Genomic DNA, 18,894 nt, shown 5'->3' with positions numbered 1-18,894 from the left:
GCTGTGTTCAAGTGGAATTAAAAATTATGAAATGGAAAGTCGTTTACATGATATCCTGAACTCTGAGCTTTCAGAGCTTTCAGAAAACATGTGGGAGTGTTCTAATGCTCCACCCCCCCCCCCCATTTGAACACATTATGATTATATACTGTTCAGCAGATCGCCTGCCAAAACAGAGGCTTGATAGCAACACACAGAGATGGAGTGTGACAACGCTCAATACTCTACTACTATGTACATATTTACATAGTATTATTAATAAATGTTTTCTGGCATCTTGTGAAGTTGAATGTCACATATTGCACCTTTAAGTCAGTTTACTTGAAGTCAAGAACACTGTAATAGAGTCAAAACTCAGGAAAAAGCTAATAATAATACATTCATCTTGAGTTTGGATTATTTTTGTCAAGCTATTTTTTTTTTTTTATGTGCAAGGTACACCACAGAAAAAATACTCCGCACTCGCACAATTATTGATTATTGTCAGTTTGATCAGTATTTATGTTATGTCTGATCTATCACAATAGTAACATGATCAAATTCATATTTGTATTTGGCTGCACTTATAACAGCAAACCGCATCATCTGTTAAGGCTGTTTAAAATTGGTCTCTTAATGTACACGCACCTGTAATATTGGACTGTGATATAAGACTGACGTAACATAGCATAAACACATACACATGCACATACAGGTATGTTCAAAATACACTTAATGTTGGCTGTTGAGCATCTTTACTATTCTACATGTTACTTTTAAGATTTCCTGAGAAGCACTGAGTTGTAAAAGACCTTTTATATTATTATTGTTGTTTTGACGACGGCGTCCAAATCCCTCACTTGAGCATTTCTGAATTGTATCACTATCAATGTCAATTATTGATTTTGTTTGCAATGTGACAAAATATACAGCTAAGAAATAAAAAATGCATGAATATTATATGAAGATTATACATAATTTTGCAGCACAGTGAGACTCATAGAAGAGCATATTGTGTTATCTAATGTATAATGTATCCTTGTGTCTCCCTGTCAACTAATAAAAGAGGTGATTACAACCTGTCCATTGTCCTCTGTTGATATTGTTTTTGAGGTGAGAGGAATTTCTGTTATCTTTTCTATTTCTGGCAAAGAGAGCATAGCACAGTTGGACGAGGACTACATTTGACCAGCTGCGGACACCGTAGCGCTCAGTGAAGGGAGGGGGTGAGCAGAGGAGCAGTTCTTTGTTCAGACTCTCCTCTAGATGGCACTATAAACTAGTTACTTCACCTTCAAATATCGCGGCTGGGAAACAGCGTCAGAAAAGAGGATTTCTATCGGCTCGTTTAAAGGTGAAGTAAGTAGTTTATAGTGCCATCTAGAGGAGAGGCTGAAATTTACAACAAAGAACTGCTCTGCTCACCCCCTCCCTTCCCTGAGCGCTACGGTGTCCTCAGCCGGTCAAATGTCGTCCTCGTCGTCTTTCTCCGTGTCAGCAGATGAGGTTCGTGAGGCGAGGGAGAGGGCGGAGCTACCGCGGCCGTAGCAGACGAAGCGGAGAGAGTGGAGGCGGGACTTCCTGCTACAAGTAAAGAGACGCTTGATTTGTTCTCTCGCGTTTGTCCTTACAGGCTCCGGTAGAAACATGGCGTCTCTCTGCTAACAGTGGCTATGCAACCGCGGCCCGCGACCATGTTATTTTACATGACTTTTTGAAACACTACGAAAATGAAACAAAAACTATTATACAGCGACTAGACAATGCAGGAGCACATAATATGTATAAAAAAGTGGATTTTGGGTTATATAAACCCATAAATACTACACAGTGTTCCTTTAAAGCAACTAGGAGGGCTTTGATTTTTTTTTTTATGTAAGTAGACCTCCATAACTAACATATATGTGCAACAGGACCACTCTATGTGAGCTTTAAGTTGAACAAACGCTATATAGTGGGGGGCTTTAATGCCCTTGGGGGGGCTAGGACCGGCCCTGCAGTACAGTATTATTGATGACTTTCATTTGATACGAAATAGAGTCGTTAACTCGAGGACAACGGAGGCTGATGCTCTGCTACAGTGACGCCGTGTGGCTGCATCAGTGCGTGGCTGCAGGGCGACAGACAGCTTTCACTGACGCTTCGGGTTTTTTCCCCTTCTCTCTCTCTCTCTCTCTCTCTCACACACACACACACACGCACACACACACGCACACACGGCACCGTCCACAATGGAGACCAAACCGGTCATCACCTGCCTTAAAACGCTGCTCATCGTGTACTCCTTCGTCTTCTGGGTACGTAGCTTTTATTATCCTGTGTCCGTTTTTTAAAACCACCTCGCACCGTGTTCGTGTATTTGGTGAGTGTTGTGCGTGATGATGAAGAAGAAGAAGAAGAAGAAGAAGGGCTGGACAGAGACAGCATCCTCGACGGAATCGTCATCTTTGACTATTATACGCTCCGCGATCGTCGTGTTTTATATGAATATGTGTATACGTTTGCATGTGGATGGTTTTCTGGAAGATGGATCTCGTGTATTACGGTTATACCCATGTGTTGTTGGCTGCTGGGCGTCAGTGGTGCATCATGGTTGTTGTCGATGATGATGAGGAGGAGGAGGATGTTAATACCACCGCAGCGATTTAAGTTCGGCTGTTAAAAGCAGCGTTGATGTTCGATGAGACACATTCTGAGATCATTTAACGCACGATTTCAATGTCTCACGATCCGATTGGGAAGATATTCCATAGGATGCATGCATCGGATTGCACGCAGCTGTTTTAAAACTGCAGTCAGTGCATAACTTATGACGTTGTGTGTTGTTTGTCTGGTATTATGTGTCTTATCATCTGCTTACAGCACTGGTTCTCAAAGTGCGGCCCGGGGGCCAATGACGGCCCGCTGAAACATTTCTGGCGGCCCCGCAATGAATTAAAGGGACAATGTGTAGTATTTATGGGTTTATATAACCCAAAATCCACTTTTTTTTATAAATATTATGTGCTCCTGCATTGTCTAGTCGCTGTGTAATAGTTTTTGTTTCATTTTCGTAGCGTTTCAAAAAGTCATGTAAAATAACATGGTCGCGGGCCGCGGTTGCATAGCCACTGTTAGCAGAGAGACGCCATGTTTCTACTGGAGCCTGTAAGGACAAACGCGAGAGAACAAATCAAGCGTCTCTTTACTTGTAGCAGGAAGTCCCGCCTCCACTCTCTCCGCTTCGTCTGCTACGGCCGTGGTAGCTCCGCCCTCTCCCTCGCCTCACGAACCTCATCTGCTGACACGGAGAAAGACGACGAGGACGACATTTGACCGGCTGAGGACACCGTAGCGCTCAGGGAAGGGAGGGGGTGAGCAGAGGAGCAGTTCTTTGTTGTAAATTTCAGCCTCTCCTCTAGATGGCACTATAAACTACTTACTTCACCTTTAAGGCCACATTATACTTCTCCGACTGCGTATGCGTTATCCGTCTGCGTCACCACGGAGACGCCTCGAGCCTTTATACTTCTGCGTCGTGGTGACGGACACGCGCTTCAATTTCCCACCCGATCAGTAGGGGTCGCTTCGCAAGGTTGCTGTGCTTCTGGCTACAGTGAGCAATGGTGTCCGAGAAAGAAAGAGAGAGAAAGACTGTTGTTGTTGAAACAGTGGCCGTTTCTCACTTTTCTGTGTCCCGGAACGCAGTTTTAAGATAATTTGAGGCGAGAAATTGGCCATTTAGAGTCTAAACATGTGCTTTGTGTGTGTTAAGATATGACGTATTTATAGTTTGGCAGCGGCGTTATCGGCGGGGATCAGCTCCGCCTCTGTGGACGCTCGGGTGCTCACTGTGAGCCGGCACAGAGCAGCTTCGCCTCGGCCTGTCCTGAGGACCAATCGCGGCTCTTGCCGTCTCCGTTGTCTCTTGACGGAGTGACGGACACTTAAAAAATATTCCAAACATTGTATCAATGCAATGTTTCAACCCACAGAGTGTGCCCTAATGTACAGTTACTCATGTATATATTATCATGTTTGGTCTCCTTATCTTTGCATGTGTAGATAGTTTAACCCTAAGCCAACCATCCCTCACCACTTCCATTAACGCATACTGGTTAATGGAAGTGCAAATGCATGAGCATTCGACACACCCTGACATAGCAGTAATGCACAAACCAACATAAAACCATCAAAGTCATTTTATAATAATTAAATCAATACTTTTTATTTATTTATTTATTTATTTGCTTGATTGTTTTTTTTTGTTACCAATGTATCTAAAAAGTCACTAGAAGAAGAGATTCTGCATTTTCACAGTGCAAGTGTCCTCGGGTATTTATTCCAGCAGATCTCAGCTGTTCAAACCAAATTACTTTTGGTTGAGATTGAATCCAATTTTGTGATTCAATATATTGAAATGGCCTTGAGCAGCGAGGACTTGAGTGTGAGGGCATCTCCTATTTCCTCTGTGTGTGTTCAGTGGTTTGATTTTGCTTTTGCTTTCACTTTTTTTACTAATGGCATCCTTAGCAATATGAATCTAACACAATGCATAAAAGCCAAAGTAACCACAACACCTTTTAACTGAATTTAGTACATTATTACCCGTAAGTTGTGACCACAGTTGTGAGTTATATGCTCCTGTGTCTTTGGTCTCTGACAGCAGCCATAAATAGCCTCTGTGGATTATCTAAAAAACAACATGGAGGGTGTTTGTCTGTCTATCATGTGTTCGGGGCCTGAATAGAGGAGCTCTCTTTGCTTTCGCTGCATTCACCCTGAAATGTATGAAGTAAAATTTGCTTTAGTGGCGATGATTGGCAGTGAATAAATCAAAGCCAAATTAACTTAGCACAAGTCAAGAGGCTTAAAAACGCAGCGCTGTGCTGTATGTCCCTCTGTGTGTGTGCCAGTGTCACCGATACTTTATAACAGTTATATTTAGTCATGATTGAATGGTGGTCCGTTCCGCGGTCCGTACGGCTACAGCGTCGGGTTTCAGATATCTGGAATACACGAGTGTCTCGCAGTTTGGCGGCTCTGTCCAACACCAAGCAAGGAGAAGGCGCTGGCACCGAGTTCCGAGTTTCACTGTCATCAGCCTGTCGTGGCAAATAATGTCTCAAGCGTGAATAACCCGTGTTGCTGCACTTAACACGCGGGACGGTAAAGCGCAGAGCAGGTGGCAGAGTCTGTGTGGTGTCCTTGCCAGCATATTTTGTCATCACACCTTCTGTTTCTTTATGAGGCTGGCGAGGAAGAGGAGGAGGAGGAGGAGGAGGAGGAGGAGGAGAAGGAGGAGTGACCTGTTTTAAACTCAGTGCTGTAACCAGGGTAGCTGGCCAGGCATTGAATTTCAAACAAAACGTGCAGATCAGAGGGGGAGCTGTTTGGAATTCAGCAACAGGCTGGAAGTCACGATGACTTGTCCCTGCTTCTCAGACTTTAATTTCCCCGTTGGCTTTAAAATGGACACTTAAAGGGACAATGTGTAGTATTTATGGGTTTATATAACCCAAAATCCACTTTTTTATACATATTATGTGCTCCTGCATTGTCTAGTCGCTGTATAATAGTTTTTGTTTCATTTTCGTAGCGTTTCAAAAAGTCATGTAAAATAACATGGTCGCGGTTGCATAGTCACTGTTAGCAGCGAGACGCCACGTTTCTACCGGAGCCTGTAAGGACAAACGCGAGAGAACAAATCAAGCGTCTCTTTACTTGTAGCAGGAAGTCCCGCCTCCACTCTCTCCGCTTCGTCTGCTACGGCCGCGGTAGCTCCGCCCTCTCCCTCGCCTCACGAACCTCATCTGCTGACACGGAGAAAGACGACGAGGACGACATTTGACCGGCTGAGGATACCGTAGCGCTCAGGGAAGGGAGGGGGTGAGCAGAGGAGCAGTTCTTTGTTGTAAATGTCAGCCTCTCCTCTAGATGGCACTATAAACTACTTACTTCACCTTTAAGCACTGACAGTTGACAAAATGATCATTAATGTGTATGTGGTAGCAGCTTTTAGGGGGGCAATGTGTTGCTGGTGGTGCAGACCATAAACAGTAAGAGGAACGTTGTCAATCAATTAGTTAATTAACAGAAATAATTTTTGTTAACTTACTGGTTCAGGCTTGTTAGACACGGAGATGTGAGCCCTTTTGTCATTAGCAATTGCAAAATGAAACTGAATAGCTTAGATATTGAATCATTCTGAAACTTTCTGGGAGGCATTTGCCTGTGGATTGGACAAATGAAGACATTTGAAGTATTTTGCATGATTGTCTGACATTTGAGGTGAAAAGTCCTCAACAAAACTCAAAAAGCTGCCTACATCTACACTGTTGAAGAATATTAACAGTTTTACATCATTTAATCACAAAATATGAGGTGATATATCCTTATTTATCTCCATGTGTAACACGTTCTTCATGTCATGATCTATCAGTATAAAAAGTGTACATGTCGTCGTTTGCATTACGTTCCTGTTGCATGAATCAATATTGTTAGAAATTAAAAATTGTAAAAACATTGATGACGTGATTGTAAATAGACAATTAATTCTTACCAAGTGGTTCAGATCCATCAAATATCATGCAATATTGTGATTTATCATCTCACATATCACTGCCCACAGACCATCGATCACTTTTATACGAGCGGTGCTTACATAACTGTAGGCCACATGTTTAAATCTTAAACACAGAGATACATGCAGAGGCAATATTGTGGGGAAACTGTGCAGAGCCAACACTATTAATCAGATAATGACAGAAAATGACTGTTATGGTTTCTGCTTTTAAAATCTAAAATAATTCAGTGAATATCTTTGAGTTATCAGTTTGGGTTCGGGGGAAATTGTGAAGAGAACTTTTTCCATACGTGCAAACATTCATTCATACATGCATATAAAGTGTTTCTGGTGTTTCTGGTACAACACATTGTGTTGTAGTGCATGTGTGTGTGTGTGTGTGTTTTCATACGCTTTATATCAGGGGTTCTCAAAGTTTTGATACCTGAGGGCCAATTTAGGAACCCAACATTGGACTGAGGGCCGCCAAAAGAAAAAAAACAGAAATACATCACATTTGTAATCATTTTAATAACCAGATTGCAGTTCTACAGTTTAGCGTTAAGTAATATAAGCGTTAATATAATAACACTTTATAATTTACTGGGTAATTTACCCAGTATTTTGGCCATTGTTCTTACCTTCTAATTACAGGTTAATACCAAGTAACACATTTCTGTTACCATATATTTACTGGGTAAATAGCTGTAATTGGTTTTGGTTGTGGATGGTTTTATGGACTGTGATGAGGAAGGGAAAGGCGGATGGCAGCTCCACCCTGCGACTTCTGGTGGCCCCAGTGGAGGCAGCGCAGCTTTTCTGCCAGGTCCCTCCTGCCCGCTCGCTCCAGTCCATCCTGCAACAGCTTGGTCTTATTGGGCTTGTCCCACGACCGCTCGTACCTGTAAAGCAAAGTAAAAGTCCAGGAAAACACTGAATCTCGTTGAAAAGTACAAGTTGGAGTAAAACCTATAATGATTGATATACACGACTAACCCCTTAAATCAGGGGTTCTCAAAGTTTTGATACCTGAGGGCCAATTTAGGAACCCAACATTGGACTGAGGGCCGCCAAAGGAAAAAAAAGGGAAAAAACAGAAAGAAATCCCATTTGTAATAATTTTAATGACCAGATTGTAATATAAGCGTTAATATAATGTAATTTAAGCATTAATATAATAACACTTTATAATTTACTGGGTAATTTACCCAGTATTTTGGCCATTGTTCTTACCTTCTAATTACAGGTTAATACCAAGTAACACATTTCTGTTACCATATATTTACTGGGTAAATAGCTAGTAATTGGGGGCTGTAGCTACCTAGTTATTACCAGCTTATAACACAATAATACACTAAAATTCACCATATAGAAACCAGGTAAATACCCAGTATTTTTGTTTACTCTTATTGGTCTGTATCCAGTAATGTCCAATAAACATTTAACAAGCTTAGTACCTCCTGGATTAAAACTATCAACTGTATTTCATTGCGGGGCCGCCAGAAATGTTTCTGCGGGCCGCCATTGGCCCCCGGGCCGCACTTTGAGAACCAATGCTTTATATCATCACATTCTCAGTGTACGTGATATATTATGTTATATATATATATATATGTTGATGAGACGCTTTGACCAATCACAGCGAAGACTGCAACTCCTCTGTATACAGTTCCCTTCAATGGAAATATGGTCACACTGCTGCCTGCAACCACTGCCGATGCTGCAAAGAAAATACGATTCAGTGATAACGGAGCTTTTGCGAGCTGGAGAGAATGCCGTCGCGTTTGACTCGAGTGTGTCTGTCTGTGCGTGTGTGATGGGAGGAACTCAGGACAGGGAGATGTTATCCAGAGTTTATATCAGCATCCTCAGCCGATATGCCAAAGATCTTTTTTTTTTACTGTGTATTAATTAAGGCTGTCAAAATTAACGCTAACGCCGGATGATTAATTTGTAGAATTAACGCGTTAATTTATTTTAACACATTAACGCACTTTCTCACTTTCCTCGCGCTGTGGGTAGACGTGCAGTTTATGAACAGGCAAGGCGGCGGGCAACTACTTGGGCCCCCACGACGTCACCTCACGTTAACCTGTGTGAAGCTGAAGGAAAATGAAGAGGAGTTATGAATCAGGAAGTTAGAAGAGGAAGAAAAAAAGAGAGGATGAAGAAAAAAGAAAGAAAGACACACAGTTGTAAGTGGCGCTGCTGGCGCAGATAATGATATAATCATAACATTAACAGTCACTGTCTAACTAACGGGGACACAGACAGCAGCTAACATTAGCGTCAGAATGCTAGCTGACGCTAATGCTAGCTGACGCTAACGCTAACTAGTAGAAGCAGGTGCTTCAAAGTGCTGATGAGGAATTTCCTGCTGTGAGTTTAGTAAGAAAACTATTTAACTTCTATACTTTATATTTTGTTTATAATGTGAGTTAGTTACAGTGCAATGTATAGTTGTTGTTTTTTACCTTATTTACAGCATTTTATTTTTCTATTTATTTATATTGTCTTATAATGTGGGTTTTTTTTTACAATGTAATATTTATTTTTTACTAAGTTTGTATAGGTTTTTACAAGTTATTTACAGTATTTTATTGTTCTTTACATTTATATTTTCACATACTTTATTTATCTCTCTGTTCCTACAACAATATAAAGAGTAAATTCGATTTTTTTGGGAAATTCAATGCCTGGCCATACGAATGGTAATTAATCGTGATTAATCGTGATTAATCCACAGCTACCCTGTGAATAATCTGATTAAAATTTTTTATCTTTTGACAGCCCTAGTATTAATATGAGAATCGCTCTATTTAGGGTGCGCAAACACAATTAAGACAATACAGCAGTAAAAGGACAGGCAGGCTGGAGGCTGGTGATTTGTAAAACCATTGCCCAATTATTATGCACACACCCTGCCAATGGGGCAAAGTGTAAATGCTGTTAACACAGTCATTAACCTGCGGAGGCTGGTTATAAACTGCACTCGGACTGGAAAAACATCAGTCTAACCTTTTGCAAAGAAATCTTTTTGTTGTTGCGCTGCCTGTGTTTTTGTCATTTTTACATAACGTGACATTTGGCTTGAGGACATTTTTGTCTAAATGCTAAGAGGGAACTTTTTTCCTCGCCGCTCTCTCAGTCGCGGTGACTCATTTTCTGCGTAGAGCTGAGTGTTTTCTCCTCGTCGGGGTTTCAAGGAGACATTTTGTGCTGTCTGCTTCCTCTCCGCTCAGAGAGCCTGGCAGCAGGATGGCGAGCAGCCTCCTCGTAGAGGGGGGGGGGGAGCAGGTTAGGATGATGACTTGGCCCTGGCCGGAGTCAGATCATCGGCAGCCGTTCCACTCCCCGCTCTCATTCGGATGCCAGTAAGACATACCCAGCTGAGACGCACGCTGCTTCAGCTGCCTCGTACAGCACGCTCTTTTATCCAGAGCCTTCATTTGAAATGCAAAGAGAGCCGCAACAGGAGGAAGCGTCTCGCCTTGGATCAAAGAGCGTCTTTGATTTGTCCCCCTTTTCTTTGTGTCTCTTTCTTTTGTGTGCGTGTATGTGTGTGAGCGCAGGCATATTCATAAAGCAGGAGATCTCTATCCTCTACTCCAGATAAATGTGTGTCTCCTGTTTCCACTTCCCTCCTTCTTAGTCTAATTGCTCTCTCGTACCACCTTGATCCTGTTTCTCCTCCTCCCCCTTGGCGCGCTGCTAAAACACAGCTATTGTAATACCATAGAAGATAAAGTGCCTGTTCCCTGCTTTCATATTGTTTCCTTTGCTCTCTCTCTGTCGCTCTGTTACATCCTTCTTTTTCCATCCCCACCCTCCAGATAACAGGAGCTATCCTGCTGGCAGTGGGAGTATGGGGGAAGTTGATGCTGGGCCCGTACATCTCACTGATAGCCGACAACTCCACCAACGCCCCGTATGTTCTCATTGGCACTGGGACCGTCATCATCGTTTTTGGCCTCTTTGGATGCTTCGCCACCTGCAGAGGAAGCCCATGGATGCTGAAACTGGTGAGAGGAGGCGCAGGAGGACACGTGGTGTATTATGTGTCAGTGCGAAAAGGAGAGCGAGTTGTAGATGCTGAACAATTGGCCACAGGTCACATGATAGCAAGAATAATGGCTGACCTCTATCGTGTGAAGAGGGATCAGAAATTTTGGTCTGTTAACCGTGCTCGTGTGTGTGCAAATTTATGCAAATGTTACACACCTGAGGCAGAGGGTTTTCATTCAAACTATGTAAATCTGCTTCCTTCCTCTCTCTGTAGTACGCCATGTTTCTGTCACTGGTCTTCCTCGCTGAGCTAGTGGCTGGGATCTCTGGATTTGTGTTTCGCCATGAGGTCAGCATGCTTGCCCCGTGAAACAACCGCGATGAGTCTGAGCACAAAAGCGCCAAAGCGTTCCGGTGTGTGATGACACGTATATGTTTGCTCGCTACAGATAAAGGGAACCTTTCACAGGACGTACACCGACGCGGTCCTGAAATACAACGCTGAGGACGAGGCGAGCCGCGCCGTTGACAACCTGCAGCACAAGGTGAGTCACTGACATCAACAAGGTATAAACCTGGCCGTGTTAAAGGCGCCGTCTGTAACAATGCGGCCAAAAACGGTTACTACGCTCAAAATCAAAACACTGCTGCGAGTCGTATCCGCCTCCCACTCCACCCCTCCCTTCCAGAGTCGAGGTTTGCCAGAGCGGTTGACATGTAACTCCGTCAGCAACGAGCGAGGAGCGAGTTTTTTCATAAATGAGTGGCTCTAAGACACACAATTCTGTTCTCTCAGGAAAGATCAAGATGTATAATCATTTATGGCAACATTAGCTGTTGACTAGGGATGGATATATCAGATGGAATAACTTTATGCATGATATTTGACAGAACTGTTCTTCATTTTTGCCTCCCCTTTTACAATGTTATATAGCAGGGCTACAAACTTCTGAGAAACCTTAGAGTGAAACATCATGGCATGCGGGGAAAATTACCACCACACACCCAATATATTTATATGTAATGTATTTATATTAATATTTTATGCATTGCAAGTAGGGATGGGACTTTTTTGTCGACAAATTGATCGACGATCGACAATCGACACGTGCGCACCTCGACAAAAAAATTTATAGTATAGCATGAATGAGGAGGCTCCCTCCAGCAACAAACCACTCTAAATGTTAATTAAAACAAGCATGAGATTCAGGTCTGCTGGTAATATGGCTGTGGTCAAAGTAAAGTCCACTGCAGCTGCTCTGATCTGGCCTCTCAGCTCCCAGGATCGACCTCCACACTCTCACACTTCCCAAACCGAGCATGCACACCTGCAACCCATCACACACATGCAGAAAGAACAGTTTCTTTTCGAATGTCTAACATGTGAATGTTTTTTGTATTATTTTTATTCACAACAAATTTAATGGAACGACTAAAACCAATTTCTTTGTATAGCACAGTTCCCACACTGATGCTTTTCCAGCTCCTTAGTTACACCAACCTTCGGATCCAGTATTTTTTAACAATCTCTGCGTTCCGGGACACAGAAAATATTTATTTCAGGTTTATATTCGTATTTTATCCAGCTGTGTTCCGCCGAAATGCATTCTGGGATGTATGGCTTTTGCCAAGTACGCTCAAGTCACCCGATGCATACTTGGTAAAATGGGCGGAGCGAGTATGAACTTCCGGTCGCGTTCTTGAGAAATGGAACAGAACTTGGACTGAGGCTGATGACGTTGTCACAAGTACGGGCAAGTACGCACAAGTATGGGTATTGTGAAGACTTCCAAGATGGTTATAAAAAATCACCACTAGGTAGCGCTTTGTCAAAATCCCAAGAAAAGTATCCCCTGGACATTCCAGTCAAGCCACATACTTTTGACCACTAGGTGGTGCTCTTTAGAGACAGACACCTGGGACCAGTGTCTGATGGCAATGTTTGCAGCTCGGCAAAACCCTAAAAAATAAGAGTAAGTGAAAGAAGAAAGGGAAAAAAAAATGATGATTCCTAATTACAGAATGTGTTCTTACTCTACTACTACTACTACTCAACCCAGGTAGTGTTAATACTCTTTGTGTGTGTGGCATCCAAGTAAAGTGAATTAATCAGTAATTGTAATTAGTTATCATGGACATTAACAGAGACATAGACTAAAACATGATTTTTTTTTATGAATTGTCTGCTTTCAGCTGCGTTGCTGTGGAGTGTATAACTACACCAGCTGGCTTTCCAGTGTGTATTACCCATCCAACGGCATCCCAGCCAGCTGCTGCGCTGACCCCTCTGACTGCCACACAGAAGACCTCCGTAATACAACTATAGCCCCGAGCAAGGTCTACCGCCAGGTCAGTATGTTATTGTGTTTTTTATTCTTTTTTTATTTACATTCTTTCATGTTTGAATAGTGCAAATAGCCCACGGATGCATACACTTACTGGCCACTATATTAGGGACACGGGACATTTAATTAAGTGGCAGACATGGTGTGGACCCCTGATGTTGTAGCACATCTGCTTCAAGGTCTGTGTCTTGTTGTCTTTCTACAATTTGCCATTCTCCTCTCATCAACAAGGCATTTTCGCCCAGAAAACCACTGCGATGATATTTGATATTTCAAACCGTTCTCTGTAAAGATGGTTGCTAGTGAAAATCCCATTTTCTCCAATGTTTGGAGCTCCCAAATACCTTGGCGTGCGTCTGGATCGCACATTGTCCTTCAAACAACACCTCGAAGATGTCACGGCCAAGGTAACATCCAGGGTCGCACTGATCCGCCGCCTTGCTGGAACAACCTGGGGAGCCTCCACTAAGACACTGCGACTGTCCACCTCTGCAGCAGAATACTGTGCCCCAGTCTGGAGCAGAAGCCCATATGCAAAAAAGGTTGACGTGGCTATTAACACCGCCCTCCGTATTATAACCGGATGCCTGAAGCCTACCCCTACTGTCCCTTCTGCCAGTCCTGGCAGGAATAGCCCCGGCAGGCCTTCGGCGGGAGGCTGCCACCCTCGCCCTGGCCAGGAAAGCCCAAAAGCATGACTGGCACCTCCTGCGCCACACCACAACAACAGCAGTGCCCCCAAGCAGACTCAAGTCTCGCCACCCCTACAACAAGGCAGCACAAGAGATTCTAAATTCCACCTCTCAGGACATCTCCAAAGATGCATGGCTGGCAGCAGCTTGGAAGCAGGAGTGGGAGTCAGCCGGGGCCCTCCCGCATCCATCGTTACATCTGGGACCCAGGAGATGGCGCCATAGGAGGAGACGACCTGGGGTCGGTCGCTTCAAAACATCAATGAAGAAGTGGGGCCTGGCAGACAGTGCGGCTTGTGAGTGTGGCAACCCCGAGCAGACTGCCGACCACATAATCACCACCTGCCCCTTATACAGACCACCATCGGAAGCCAGCCTTTTTGACCTAGGTCCAGAGATGTTGGAATGGCTACACGACACCGAGTTGGACCTCTGACGTTACACGAAAGAAGTGAAAATCCCAGTTAAAAGTACCAACACCCGTGTTCTAAGTTACTTAAATGACCTTTCTTACATGGTTTGAACTTCAGGACGTCATCTCGACCTTGTCTACATCACTAAAAACATTGAGTTGCCGCCTATGTGATGATTTGATGTGTGTAACTGAGCATTGACTACATATAAAAAATTACTTTCAGTCTTCCACTTGCAAAATGAACTCCAGTTTTGAAGTCTCGAGATTTAGCTGATGCCGTTTTTGCAACTGGAAAGTCACCTGTAACTAAGTACCTGTTGACTAGTCCCAGCTGTCAATCACACTGGTGTCTACTCTTACCTGTCATACTTTATGGTCTATTTACAGCTAAATTATTACATAATTTACAAAATGTTATAATGTAATTATAAAATACATTTAAATGTTAATTGTGGGCATAAATCACTTGAGAATTAGGGCTCATTTTCCCATAGACTTACATTTATGGCTAACTATGGCTACTTTTGTTCTACTACCTGGGTTTTTCTTTCAAAATTGTAAAATATAATATACGGTCTATGTTAACCATAATGGTATTCAGGCCGCCTGGATTTATTTTTATTTTATGGCTGTAGAGTTGTTAAAAATTGTTCGATGAGTGACCGCTTCTCTTTCAAGATAACGTTCACATTCTACATCTGGCAGTTATTTCAACCGATTAGGAATTAGAAGGTGCTGAGAAGCTGACGTCACACACGTGCGACGCATGCTGTATCTTGTCTGTGATTGGATGGTCGTCACACGGAAGTCCTGAGGGCCACCGTAACGAGTATATGCGCTTTGCAAAGCCTTGTATCTCTGCTTCTTCTATATATCACAAATGATCTAGGAGTTATGGTAATGAGCAGTACTCGTGCCAAATCCTGTCTGCGATGACAGGACGATAACAGAACAAGCGGTTGAACAGGCCTCTGATAAAGTGGCCAGTGAATGTACGTCATCATGCATCTGACTCATCCTCATACACTTTTTTTTCCACACCCCCTCTCTCATCCAGAAACAACAACAAATGTCACAGACAGTCTCCTAGATCTCCATCTTGCCCCTAATTTGCACATATAACATGTCCGTGTTCCCTCTACAGACTAACCTGCCCCCTTTGTTTCAGGGCTGCTATGAGCTGGTCACTTCATTCATGGAAACCAACATGGCCATCATTGCAGGAGTGACGTTTGGGATTGCCTTCTCACAGGTAGAAGTTGAAAAACATTCATGTCAGTTTGCAGGGGGAATTTAGCATGTGCTTACTGAGACTGTTTTACTGACAGCTCTCTGTATTATGCTGAAAACTAGATCGTTAAAGCAAGAGAGCAGAATTGGCTTCACTATAGTATTTTAACCTCACACATGTTTTTTTTTCGCTGTTATCTTTCAGCTGATTGGTATGTTGCTGGCCTGCTGTCTGTCCAGGATCATCACAGCCAATCAGTATGAGATGGTTTAGCTGATGTGACGTGGCAGGTGAGAAACTTACAAGGTGAAAGCAACCACACACCATAGATAGATAGATAGATAGATAGATAGATAGATAGATAGATAGATAGATAGATAGATAGATAGATAGATAGATAGATAGATAGATAGATAGATAGATAGATAGATAGATAGATAGATAGATAGATAGATAATTGTTTTAGCTAACTTAAGCTAAGTTTAAGCTAATAGATAGATAGCAGAGCAGATAGATAGATAGATAGATAGATAGATAGATAGATAGATAGATAGATAGATAGATAGATAGATAGATAGATAGATAATTGTTTTAGCTAACTTAAGCTAAGTTTAAGCTATCTTTAAGCTAATAGATAGATAGATAGATGATAGATAGATAGATAGATAATTGTTTTAGCTAACTTAAGCTAAGTTTAAGCTATCTTTAAGCTAATAGATAGCAGAGCAAATACAAGATAGATAGATAGATAGATAGATAGATAGATAGATAGATAGATAGATAGATAGATAGATAGATAGATAGATAGATAGATAGATAATTGTTTTAGCTAACTTAAGCTACGTTTAAGCTATCTTTAAGCGAATAGATAGATAGCTTGTCAAATACTAGATAGATAGATAGATAGATAGATAGATAGATAGATAGATAGATAGATAGATAGATAGATAGATAGATAGATAGATAGATAGATAGATAGATTAAAAAAAAAAATTTAAAATGTAAATTATAGTTTTCCACTATACAGTCCTGGCATGGCATGGCTCTACTCTACACGTAGTATGCAGCACACAAACACAACACTAGTGACTAGAGTTATTTTCAGTGTACTGAATCATTAGACTCAGTTAATTTAACGATAATTTAACATTGTCTTTTTAACTGATCGGCATTGTTCAGTTTGATTCTTGTGTCAGATGTTGCGCTCATCACTCTTCCAGTGACGACCCTCTGGTGTTGACCACCAGAGGTTGGTAGGTGTGCAGTGGATGAGGTCTTGGTCAGGGCCCAACCCTGCTTTTTTTGACTGATATACTCAACTTGAGGCTTCAAAATGACCCTTCAGAAATACTGTGGGTGGTTGTCTGTAACCTCGAGAGCAGTGGTCACCAACACTGTTCTAAAAATAGCAATGACAACGTGACGCAGCGCAGCTGTACGTGAATTGAGTCACAGTCAGCAGGTCATTAAGCTCTTTGTGAATCAAAAAACAATATAAAGCTGCTGCTTAGGACTGAAGTTGACGTGGTTTGTTAAGGACGATTGATTCTTGTGATCACTCAAGAATCAAGAGTTGTTTATGCTGCTGTCTAATAACCTAACTGCCACAAATGGCATTTTCTGATTTTTTTACATGACAAATCAAAGATAACCCTATACGCCTTGCCAAAAGAAATGCATTATTGTATGAATTTGATATTACAACAAAACTCACAAAACACGCAAATGATCGCTCAGTAAAATATCATCCATATTGTTGCTAAAAAATTGTGATAACGCACAGAAATACAAATGTACACAATTGAGTGTATAATAAAGTTAATTTAGAGTTTGTTTTGAAGGGACAACGAACATTTCAAGAATGTAAACACACTAGATCACAGCCAAAGGCTAAGATAAATAATGCAAATATGTTAACGTGGTAGCCCTCCATAGTATTCTTGACCCTTCAGGTAGCTCAGAGGGTTAGGGTGACCCCTGCTCAAGTTTGTTTTGGAGCCACGCAGAGCAAAAAAAACGTAGCGTATAGGGCTTATGTTTGTCACATCACTTGGATATGAGGTGGCAGCAGTGTCTTAGTGGTAGAGAGAGTTGTCCTCTGCCTGGAGGTACAGGTTCAGTGTATAATATTCTTCTCTTTGTGTTTTTAGGGAGATGAAGAGAAGAACCAACAAAGAGTCTTGACACATGATATGAGTAAATTCCCCCCAAAACACTGTCCCACGTTTGAAGTGGAATTGACCTCCCTCCGTCTCTCTGCCTGTGATCTCAGTGTAATATCTTAATGTATCTTATTGTAAAGCACCATTCCTTTTACTCGCCGCTGTTGCATCTAAGCTTTCTATACCACACGTCTCACTGCTGCTCGATGTAGAAGTTGCTCACCGGCGCATATCTGGGATCAGCACGGCCTGCAGCTGTCGGATAGAGCGGAGTTGCCTGAGCTGACGGCGGTGTTGGTCTCAGACATGTGACTGGCTGCAGCACGTCACCAGAAGACCACTGCACCATCTTTGTACAGAATGTCCATGACTAAAGCGTGAAAGTAATACTTAAATAGCTACGTTTAGTTTCGCATTTGACTTTGCTATTGCTCACCATTGTATATTCCTATGGTTGTGAAATGTTGTGACTGACTATGTACCGAGGGTGATGTTTTAAGTTTCTATGAAGGAGGAAACGAGGGGGAGCTTTTTAGAGAGCGTTTGTTTTAATCATTAGACAATGTGCAATATGTTTTTGACATGAATATTTAATTTAACTTATAGACAGATTATAGATATAGATTTAAGATTTAATTATGAGTATTAGTTGACACTGTAGATTTTGGAGTCCAAATGCAGCACGTTAGATTGTCAAATGTGAACCTTTCGGTTTTACTTGAATTCACAGCTTATTTTTACACTGTATATGGTATTCATTGACAATTAATTTGTTTTACCAAGGAAAGGGAAGGATATTAATCAGACAAACAAATAAATTACAAGCCACTTGTGGACGAAAGGCCCCGTCACACTGAAAAGTCATTTAAAATAACAAAAGTATTTTGATGGCTCACTGACTAAAAATAAGAGAAGGGAGCCTCGTTCATTCCCAGTCTGCACCTTAACCTCTGTTCCCAAACAGAATCAGGCCCAGAATGTAAGAGTAACAGAGTAAAAGTAAAAGAGTAATGTTAAACTATACACATTACTTTAAAGGAATTGAAATGTCCAACATATGGAGTATTTTTAGTCCAGTGAGAGCTCCAGGGCAGAGGTCGATTGTTGTTGTTTTCCACACAGTAAAAACTGCTTGGGCCTGGAGTTCGGCAGCTTTTACAACCACTTGGTCCTGCAGAGGGCGCTGTTTCTCAGCAAAAGTTGCTGTAAGTTACTGTTTCATGGTGGACATTATAACTTGTCAGCATAAATAGACACAGGTGTAAACGACATTTATAGCTGGCACCGTACCAGATTAATCACAGAGCCACATATATATACATATATATATATATACATATATATATGTATATGTATATGTATATATATATAGAGAGAGAGAGGTATGGCTCCATAAGCAAAGTGTAGAGATACAGTACGTGAGGCGCCAACAGTGTTCATCTAGTATTTACAGTATTCTATGTAGTGCACCAACCACATGCCTCCATCTTCAGCACCATCTGTAGATATGTACTGGAAATG

General features: G+C 42.0%; 1 protein-coding gene across 1 annotated transcript; it reads left to right on the top strand.

Annotated features, from left to right (window-relative positions):
• Window positions 1-2,210: 2,210 nt before the first annotated feature.
• On the top strand, window positions 2,211-15,502 carry tspan7 (tetraspanin 7; the record flags this gene model as incomplete). The annotated part of the gene is made up of 7 exons (XM_083890453.1): window positions 2,211-2,276; window positions 10,357-10,545; window positions 10,803-10,877; window positions 10,978-11,073; window positions 12,722-12,877; window positions 15,149-15,232; window positions 15,416-15,502. The coding sequence occupies 7 exons, from the start codon at window positions 2,211-2,213 to the stop codon at window positions 15,482-15,484; spliced, it is 735 nt and encodes a 244-aa protein (XP_083746579.1). The 3' UTR covers window positions 15,485-15,502.
• Between the last annotated feature and the right edge of the window lie 3,392 nt (window positions 15,503-18,894).

The sequence above is a fragment of the Microchirus variegatus genome, assembly GCF_963457635.1.
Source record: "Microchirus variegatus genome assembly, chromosome: 5".
Lineage (NCBI taxonomy): Eukaryota > Metazoa > Chordata > Actinopteri > Pleuronectiformes > Soleidae > Microchirus > Microchirus variegatus.
This window is presented reverse-complemented; position numbering and strand designations above follow the sequence as displayed.